Here is a 10,159-nt window from a genome sequence, read left to right as displayed (position 1 = left end):
TTATATAACACAAAAAATCTAATATTATATTTGTGACAACATCAATTCAATACAACTTTATTTTGCAGTACAAAGCATGAAACAGTTTTGCTAAATAATGCAAACGAAATTAATAATTGTCATACACCTTTTGAGATTGCATTTTACATCTGTGTTAATTAGTATCTAATACATGCATAACAAATGCATTCATCAGAACCGAAAAGGAAAAATAACAGAAGACATTTAAGGGGGCTGAAACAACTGTCCATATATAGTTAGATTATTTTGCTATTTGTTCTAAGATTGTTTGTTTTTCTTTCAACAGAATACATATGTTGTGCATTCATGCATATATATATGTGTGTATTCCAAAGTGTTCCAACGTTATTTTAATGAGCACGAGTTGTTTAAAACGAAAACAGAAGACTAAATAAACTGAAACATTGTTTAAGACGAATACTAGAACTATATTTAATCGAAACGAGCTAACATAATTTCATAAAATAAATAAAATTAATGACTACTACTCATGTAAAGAACTATGATTACATGATGTTTATTCACTAACTACTACGAATAGGCAAAATTAAAATTTAAACTACTCAATCATCTTTAACCACGGAACCATAACCAATCAAGTGGTCTATTTTTCCATTAGGGTGCTCAAAGAAGTCTGCCACATCCAAGTTGGTGATGTCAAAATCATTGTCAGAGACAAAATTGGCTTCAGGGCCTTTATTCTTTAGAGATACTTGATAAAGCTCAACCAAATGTCTTGGTACACGGTGTCACACCTCCTTTTTCACTACACCCCCGAGAGGGGATATATAAGGGTTTTTTTATAATCGAAACGGAATTATTTTATTTAAAATTCAGAGTCATCACTTGAGAGATTTATGGTGTCCCAAGTCACCGGTTCAAATCCCGAATCGAGGAAAGGATTGATTCTGTATTACAGTCCGCGAACCAGAAATCCTGGTAAGAAATTATGTTAACCCGGAAAAAGGTGTTAGGCATTCCCGAGTTCCGTGGTTCTAGCACGGTTGCTCAACCGTTATATTCGGCTTAATTATCTGATTTTAGTACATTTTAAACCTATGTGCATTTTAAAACATTAATCGCTTTTAGTTATTTTAGGAATATTGCAACGTTATTAAAACACGTCTTGAACCACGTCACATAAATGCACCCGCGGTCCCCGACACATTTTATCCAACGTTGTTGAGATTTGAATTTGGGTCACATAAATGCGCACCCGAGTTTAGGAAGGTAAATTATTAACTAGCTCGCCTAAAGCAAGCTACGCATTTGAATTATTTTCCTAATTTTTGAGATTGTTATAAGGCCAAATTTATGAACAAGACATTATTTGGGCCAAAGGCTAGCTAACATGATCTATTACTTGGCCCAAATTCCTTATGGTTCAAGACCCACCTTATGACCCATTTTTATTCCTTGCCAAGAAAGAAACAACTCCAATTTTCCATCTACCCAATTAAAAATAATTATTCAAGAACCAAGATTATGTACATCACAATCGAAATACAAACTAATTAAAACGATTTAATTGAAAACTAAGACATGCCACTCAAACAACGTAGAAATAAAAATCAACCAACACGCCGAGCTATCATAGCACAATAAAATGAGAATGAAAATTGAGGAATGGACCTTTTATTGATGAACCAAGCTGAAAATTTCACATCAATCGGGCTAAACAAAATAACAATCCTTGAACCGAAATATCGAAATTATAAACCGGAACCTCGAATCGACACCGGAATCAACCTCGGCGCGCAACTGAACAAGGACCTCGTCTGTCGTCCATTTTACCAATTCCAATGGTAACATTAAATCCAAACGTTTTCCTTCAGCTTATAACTTGATATTTTCCTTCCGTTTTTGACCAATTCCAACAGCTCACTTTCTCTATTGGATCAGAACTTAAAGTAACATTAAAGTTTCTGTCCAAATGTCGTTTCCCCATATTTGTGTGTGTCTTTTGTGTTATGAGAATAAGAGCTCCATTTCTTTTTTTTAGTCCTGTGTATGCGTAGCTGCTCGTTGACAACACAAGAATGGAGTAGCGGCTGTGGACTCTTTTTCCGTCCCGTTTTTTGCTTTTGGTGGTTGTTGCGGCATTTTTCTTTTTGTTGTCTAAGTCTAGGAAATGAAAACTTAGGGGTAGGGTTTCTATAATTGGGTATTTTATATGGGAGTGGGAAAGGATGATGGTCATTGGGTTAGGAGGAAATAGAAGGCTAGGATTAAATCTTGCACTTAAATGGGCTAATGGGTTGGGAACAATTGATCAAGGGTAATTGGGTTGGATCATGTCTTTTTTTTTTTTGTGTTTCAATTTTGGGCTAAGAAGACTCCAAAAATTATTAATTAAAACCATAGCTAAATTTCCTTAATATAAGATAACTATACTACATGATGCAAAAATAAATTCTAATTAATTAAACTAGACTATATTAAAACATGAAACTATTACATATTTTTTGTATTTTCAAGATTATATAAAGATAAAATTAAGGTACTATTTTTTGTATATTTTTTTACTTTATGAAAGGTACATAAAATAAAAAAAATATTTTTTTTGTAATTTTCATTTTCTTGCAGTAAAATAAAGTAAAAGAGTAAAAATGAGTTGAAATGGCTATATTGGGCCTAAATTAAATATTTACGTGCTAAAATATGAAAAATTTTGGGGAGGGTCAAAAATCACATGTCTACACACGACAAATATTTGCCCAATGCCCTTTTCCACCGCAACGATAACATTCAGTTTCTGAATCATTTGCCTTTGGCTTCTCATCTTTCCCTTTCCACTTTTGGTAGTTATTTTTCTTTGGGGGTGATTAACACCAGGAAAATTTCTTCCTTGTCCACGACCACGGCCATGACCACGACCACGACCACGAATAGGGCCACGGCCTTTTCCACGCTTAGCATAATGGGAATACACCTCATCCACTTCAGGCAATGGTGTAGACCCAGTGGGTCGATTTTCGTGATTTCTCATGAGCAAGTCATTGTTTCGCTCAGCCACAAGGACAAGAGAAATCAGCTCAGAGTACTTCTTGAAACCTTTCTCTCTGTACTGCTGTTGCATAACCATATTGGAGGCATGAAACGTTGTAAACGTTTTTTCAAGCATATCATAATCAGTGATAGTATCTCCACAGAGTTTCCATTTAGAAGTAATTCTGAACATCACAGAATTATATTCAGAAACAGACTTAAAGTCTTGGAGCCTAAGATGAGCCCAATCATATCGTGCTTGTGGAAGAGTGACCAACTTTAAGTTGCCATATCTTTCCTTTAAGCCATTCCACAAAACAAGTGGATCTTTGACTGTGAGATATTCTATTTTCAACCCTTCATCAAGGTGATGGCGCAAGAAAATCAAGGCCTTAGCACAGTCTTGGGTGGATGCTTTAGTTTTGTCTTTAATGGTGTCTCCAAGACCCATTTCTTCTAAATGGATTTCAGCATCTAACACCCATGTCATATAGTTCTTGCCCGAAATTTTAAGGGCAACGAACTTTCTTTTCATAATATCAGTCATAATTAAAAGAGGAAAAAAGTTGTACCTTAATCTTCTTGAGATGGTAGAGTCTCGTGCTGATAACGTGTGATGAACAATAAAAGTAGAAGAACAATATTGCAGAGAAAGAGAGAGGAAATTCTTATTGAATTTTGGGATGATTTACAATGGGGTAAGACCCTCTATTTATAGGGGAAAAATGACTTAGCCACAAAGTAAAACTCTCTACAAGATAAACATTCACTCTAAATAGAATTCTATTCATAACACAAACAAAGAATAAATAAGAAAGAAAACAAGTAAACTATCGTACACCTAACATTAATTGTCCAATAGTACGTACTAATAAAAGTTCCAAAAATTTTATGTGTTTTCCTGGTCTCGAACTTCCGCTGGCAGAGAGATATTTTCTGGCCTTTACCACTGTCACCCAGTGGTTGTTTTGTTCATTAGGGTGCCATTTTATTATATGTACAATATTTCTTCTACATACACACATACACACACACACATATATATATATATATATATATAGAGAGAGAGAGAGAGAGTTCCGTCCGAGGTCTGCGGGTGGTGGCGCACCCCCCGGCTCTATATAGATCCGCCCCTGATAAAGAGACATGATTGTCCAGCAGATTTTGTACTTCTTGAAAATATATAGGTGCGGAAATGATATACTTACATCTGCAATGGGACATGACAAAAAATTGAAATGAAATCTATTAGCTCCAAGAAATGAAACTTTATGTAACATATGAAGATGGACCACATAATACTTAAAGAACAACTTAATATATATATTAAACAAGCATATAAATGTTTAAAGTTTTTAAGCATGCTTAGCCATTAAAGTTGATTATTTAAGGAATACCAACAATTTATATGCTCTTTTAAATATTTTGCAAGGATATGGATAGAGGGTGAGGCTAACTGATGCCGATTTTGGAGCATGTCTTGAATGCTATATTAGAGTCATTGATGCATAAAGTTTGTGTTGTGCAAGTTAAATTGGACACAACAGGGTGTAGTACTTAGGGTGCTTCCTCTCTTTATCGGTGCACATTTCCTCGAGAAAGTTTCATTTTTTTACATTTCTATGTTACTTTTATGCATTCGTTTACTGGTGCTTCCTCACTTTTTATTAAGTAAAAGTAAAATGTATCAATGTATTTCATATTTTATGAACCAATATGTCGGGCCCGGGCTTAACCCGGGCAACACACATCTAGTAATATTTAAAAATACCTTTTGTTATACTATTGGATCATCTTAACCTCTAATGTTGTACTTTGAGTCAATTACCACACTTTTACCTGCGGAAAGGCACGCGTTTGTGAGGTACACCTAGTCCATACACTACGATCTATTAGGGAATCTATTAGGCCCACTTTGCCCTAGATTAAGGAACACAAAGCTTACTTTCAATCTCGTATAATGAATAAAATAGCTGGCCATTGATCAGTTGAAGTTATTTCTAAATGTTTTCCTTTACTCCATTGATGTACAGCAGAAATGGGACGGGACAACATAAAGGTAGAACAAAAACGTGTGAATCAAAGACCAAAAGCAAGAGACAATAATTCATAACTTATCAGATATTACAAAGGTCATCTACGAGCACCCTTCAGATCAACAAGGCAGCTTCTGCAACTCCTTTTTAGGATGAATAGGTAATTCAGGAGCAGAATACGTCATGTATCTATAGAAACTTAAACCAAGGCAGAAGCTCAAAACTAAAGCACCAACTAATAGTTCTTCGTTCAGCTCGTGGACAAGAACCAACATTGTTATTTCCCCCAATGCATCTTTCCCTGTAATATCATACGCTACGTGCAAAAAGTGGGCAAATATATAGAAATATGTGGTGCAGTCTAACAGTAGACCAAAATGACAATAATTCAACTCCAAAAGGTGACGCAAGGCTGCTGCAACTACCATAGGGATGGCCTCGGCCATAAATTTTGCCTTGGCACCAATTAACCGGTAAGGTGATATCTCGCGATGCCGGTAACATACAGAGTGCCATGAATATACATGAACCACATTGTACACCACCAAGAAAATTGTCAGGAAAATAGGGTAGGAAAAATCCAGTAGAATTATAACGGACTAACACGTACACAACCAGGCCAGGGAATAACAGTAGAAAGGTGCCACCATCGTTCATCACTGAACATATAAGCTGAAAAAAACACCAGAGAAACAAATTTGGCATCTCAAATAAAGTTGAGAAAATATAAAATCGAACACAGCAAGACTATGAACAAGCATAACTGGAGAGGACAACTTTTCACAAAAAGTCACCACTTCAAGGTCTAAAGAGGAGAACAAGCATGACACCGGCATGTATTGGCATGATGGGACTTTCAGACAATGAATGTGAAATGCATTGATCTTTTGCTGCTGATTTCTAGTGAGTACATGATTCATTCCGCTTATTTAATTTGAACTTTCCCTCTATATTGCTTCACTTTATGTATTATTATTCTTATCTTATTATATGAACTCTTGCCCAAAGAAACTCATTGAATATCCAGTACTCAGGCATGCTATTGTTGTTTTTGATGGTATGTTAAGTGACATAGAAGAGCAGGTACATGAGGATCACGCAAATTAGGAGTACTTGTTACCTTCAGATTTTGGTGAGCCTGCATGCTTGTTCGTGGGACTCCGCCATTTATTAGTTGGGCAGAATGCTATGCTTAGTTGATTTTGACCTTTTGATGACTATTTAATTGGGATTATTCAATTTTGACTTGACTTGACCTTATTATTGTTTAATAATTTATTAAATAATTTGGGTCGATTATCGTAATCTCTATCTTATTATAAGGTGCTTTCGGTGTGATTCCTTAGTATCAGATGACTGTTGCGCAGGGTCGGGTTTGGGGCATGACAATACCTGGGAATCATCTATGTAACTCTTTACATGTTAGTTAGGAATAAATTTGTAACACCTAACAGAAAAAGAACTTCAAAGGAAATCCTATGATCAAATGGGAATGAGAACTTGACACGCTATTTTTATTTTATTCATTCAAAGATCCTGGAGATATCCTAGGATAAATATTCATGGTATGTGTTTACTGCAGCTAATAGTAAGACAACCAAATTACTCCATTATCTGTTCAGATGTGATAGAGAATGCACGGATATATTTCAAGAGAAGAAGCCCAAAAACTTACGGTCAAGTTTAGTTCCCGTTGGGTACCTAGTCATCTTCAAAATAGAAACCACAACCTTGCAGCTCCGCCTGCACTTCTGATAAGAAACCATCATAATCATGCCAAGGCGAGAGGCACGGAGAGGTTCAACGCATGGGAGGGGAGAGGGAGAACATCACCCATCTAGCTGCAGACAGATACAAGTCTTATATTAGATTATTCACAATTATATATTAAGATAAAAGGAAAAAAATGTGTTGATTTCACCACTTCTGATAAAGCTAACAACTGAAAAAGAAACGGAAGCAAAAGTTGAGTAATTAGGGGCTAACAACATCACAAAGATATAACTGGATAAAATATTCACAGGTCACATAGAGATTTATGAGTAAAGGTTAAAAGGCACCAATGAAAAGACTATAACATACTAGAAAAGTCAATACTCCCATGCATAAATAATTAGCAGAGGTGATTAGCCTTAACAAACAAGTCCAAAATTGAAAGACAGTGTCGCATGTGAAATCAGAAAGCAGTTGATGATACAGGAAAGTGCAATATGTAAAAAGTTTCGACCAATGTTCGTTTAGGATTTAAAGACTGAGAATTTGACGCTCTGAAAATTCATATAAACTTGCAAAACTATGATTTTTTTTTTAAAAGAAAAAGAGATTGTTGCAAAGGAAAAAAAATGGATTCTTCAAATACCTGCTCGAAACTATCCAAAGCAACAAGGAGAATTTTAGAAGACAAACCGGAGATTAATTAGGGTAAATAAAGAAAAGAAATAAAGAAGAAGCGGGAGGGAACTGGGAAGGTGGGGTAGAAATTTACGGAGTAATTTTTTGAAATTGGAAAGTTTATTAAAGTATAAGATTATAAGTAGAACCACTGTTTAATTATAATGCTCTTTTCCTTAACCCTTTATAAATTCATTCCTCATTATCACTCATTAATTATTAAAGATTCTTGACTGAGTAGTACTATTTCTGAAACTTAATTTGTACTCCTTATATTCTCTAGTCCTTTTCTAGTTTACAAATTTCACTCGGAACTGGGAGTGGATCATGTGCTAAATTTTGCTAGCGGTACAACTAATGAAAATAACTTGATAGAATAATTTAAACCATAGTATCCGTTTTTTCTAGAAAATTACAACTTGAATGCCCCAAGAATCCATGAGCTAAAAACTTTCATCAAAACTTTCCTTTTTCACATCATGTACTATAATCAAGATGCCATATTTTCACTAGCTTTTATATTTATAAAATAATTATAAAATGTTGAGTCATATAGTTACAAAAGATTTAATGATCCATTTTATAAAGATCTTCAATTAGTACTTCACCAAATATTTTGAGATTCTGTGTCAGATGTTCATATTCCTTTTTATGGTAAAGGACTTGAATAAATTAGATACACAAATTATTCCATATGAATGGTGCCAAAAGCGAGTTTTGTTAGGCCCAATCTCATACTTGGAATATCTCATTAAAATTCGCATGTAAACCTAAAAAATCGGGTTAAGGGTTCCGTCGAAAGTTATGTAAAGACTTTCAAAGGAGGCTATAAAGGTCTTGGTCTACTCTATCTATTACCTTAAATTAGTTTTAGTTATGAAGAATGATCAAAATCTTTGACGGGAAGTACAGTAAGCATTGTTGATTATATATAATGGTTTGTCATAACTGTGAGCACGTGATTTTTGCCTCACGAAAAACTACTCCAAAATAAATCTAAAATAAAATAAATTTCTTTTACTGTGCAATTTTTGAATTTTTGCGTGATGTTTGTTAAAAATTTGTCTTATATCCGTAAATGTTTATTTTGTCATAACAAAATGAAAATAAAATAAAAATATATGTTTCATGCATATCTAGGATTTAATTATGCATTTAATAATTGATTCAAAATAAAATCACAAAAATATGCATTTTTATTTTTATTTTTCGTCATATTAATTGTGTCATTGTGTGATTAATGTTTTATCTACGTGTTAATGGTTATTAAAGGGTAATTAGTATTATTGTAATGATAATTTTTTGTTTTTATAATTTTGATTAGGATTTTATTAATTAAGAATAAATTTAGGAAATAAAAAATAGGTTGAAAACATAAAAAATATCGGACCTGGATTAAAATCCAGGCCCAAACCAAGTTACCCCCCCATAGCCCAAATCAAACGAGCCCAGGTCCGGTCCAGTCCAAAGAAGTCAAAACGACAACATTTGGTCGTAGTTTATCATGGACCGTTGGATCAAATCCAACCAACGGATGAGATCTCATCACCCTAACCCACAATCCTTACCCGATCCAACACTCGGTTCAACCCGTCCCCCAAAACATAAGCCAAACGACGTCGTTTGGTTAAGTGAGTAGATCCTGGCCTTTCATTTTGATTGATCGGATGGTCAATATCAATCCACCATTCCCCTATATAAACCCATAATCCTTACCCCGGCCCCCTAACTAAACACCCCCCTCCTCTCCTGTTCATCGTCTTCCCAAACAGACCCCTAACCCTAGCCGCCCCTATTCCCCATCGCCTGAAACCCGGCGGCATCAACGTCGCCGGTCACCAAAATAACACCCTAGACTCCTCACCACTTCCTCTACACAGATCTGACCTTAGTTTCCTTCGAATCAGACCCCAACTCTTCGAATATTAAATCGAAGGTGGGTCTGAAAACTCAAACCTTTCCAATGGCTTCCAAAATAACACCACAGCATCCCCTAGCCTACCTCGTTATGGATCTAGTGTTGGTTTGGTTCGAATCCCCTCAGAACTCTTCGAATCTTCTTTTGAAGATTCGAATGAAACCTAACCCTACTCATATTCCTCCCAAATTAATACCAAATGACCTTTAGGCTTCCCTCACCCTTGTGCCATCTTTGGTTTCCCTCGAATCTACCCAGAAGTGTTCGGATTTAAAATCCAAGATCTGAAACCCTAAATTTTCCAATCTTGGCATCTTTTTCACTTCAGACGAAAGATTGAGGTTTAATCGACCTTAGTCAAAGTATTTTCAGTAGAAAATACTTCGACTAAGGTCTGTTTGATTTCAAACAAAGTCCAAATCCAAGTTGAGTTCGAGTCCGGTTAAAATTGAAAGATTCAGAGGTACTTTTCTATTTCTTTTGTATTCTGCATGTATTTTGTTTGTTTTAATAGCCTGTTAATTTTTCATATTTTTGTTTGATTTAATTCTGTCATTTTTGTCTCATACCCGTCTATATGCTGAAAATATGAAACTTTTTCTGTTGGTTGTGATTATTTACAATGTGAGTATCGACTCGATTAAGTTCGTCGATTAGTTATATTATGAATTCTCATTTATGATAATGCTGATTGAAACAGTCTGTTTCTTTTTTTATTTTAGACTGATTATGGGCAAATGTTGTAAATAATCAACTGATTAATACTCGTCAATTAAATCATGTTTGTTTGTAAATCAGTAAATTC

The 10,159-nt window shown here is 34.9% G+C and overlaps 1 protein-coding gene across 1 annotated transcript; it reads right to left on the bottom strand.

The window, feature by feature from the left end:
- Positions 1 to 584: 584 nt before the first annotated feature.
- On the bottom strand, positions 585 to 3,106 carry LOC138871761 (uncharacterized). The gene is made up of 2 exons (XM_070149661.1): positions 2,726 to 3,106; positions 585 to 722 (listed from the first exon to the last, which is right to left on the bottom strand). The coding sequence occupies exons 1-2, from the start codon at positions 3,104 to 3,106 to the stop codon at positions 585 to 587; spliced, it is 519 nt and encodes a 172-aa protein (XP_070005762.1).
- Between the last annotated feature and the right edge of the window lie 7,053 nt (positions 3,107 to 10,159).

The sequence above is a fragment of the Nicotiana sylvestris genome, chromosome 6 (assembly GCF_000393655.2).
Source record: "Nicotiana sylvestris chromosome 6, ASM39365v2, whole genome shotgun sequence".
Lineage (NCBI taxonomy): Eukaryota > Viridiplantae > Streptophyta > Magnoliopsida > Solanales > Solanaceae > Nicotiana > Nicotiana sylvestris.
The sequence above is the reverse complement of the archived record's forward strand: the minus strand, read 5'-3'. Positions and strand labels throughout refer to the sequence as shown.

What these genes read in the sequence shown, in the direction of transcription:
- LOC138871761 (XM_070149661.1), bottom strand. Translation starts at nt 3,106, where the DNA reads ATGGTTATGCAACAGCAGTACAGAGAGAAAGGTTTCAAGAAGTACTCT. An exon ending in GCATTGGGCAAATATTTGTC is followed by an intron (nt 723 to 2,725) that starts GTGTGTAGACAT and finishes GTATCTCTAAAG; the next exon opens with AATAAAGGCCCTGAAGCCAA.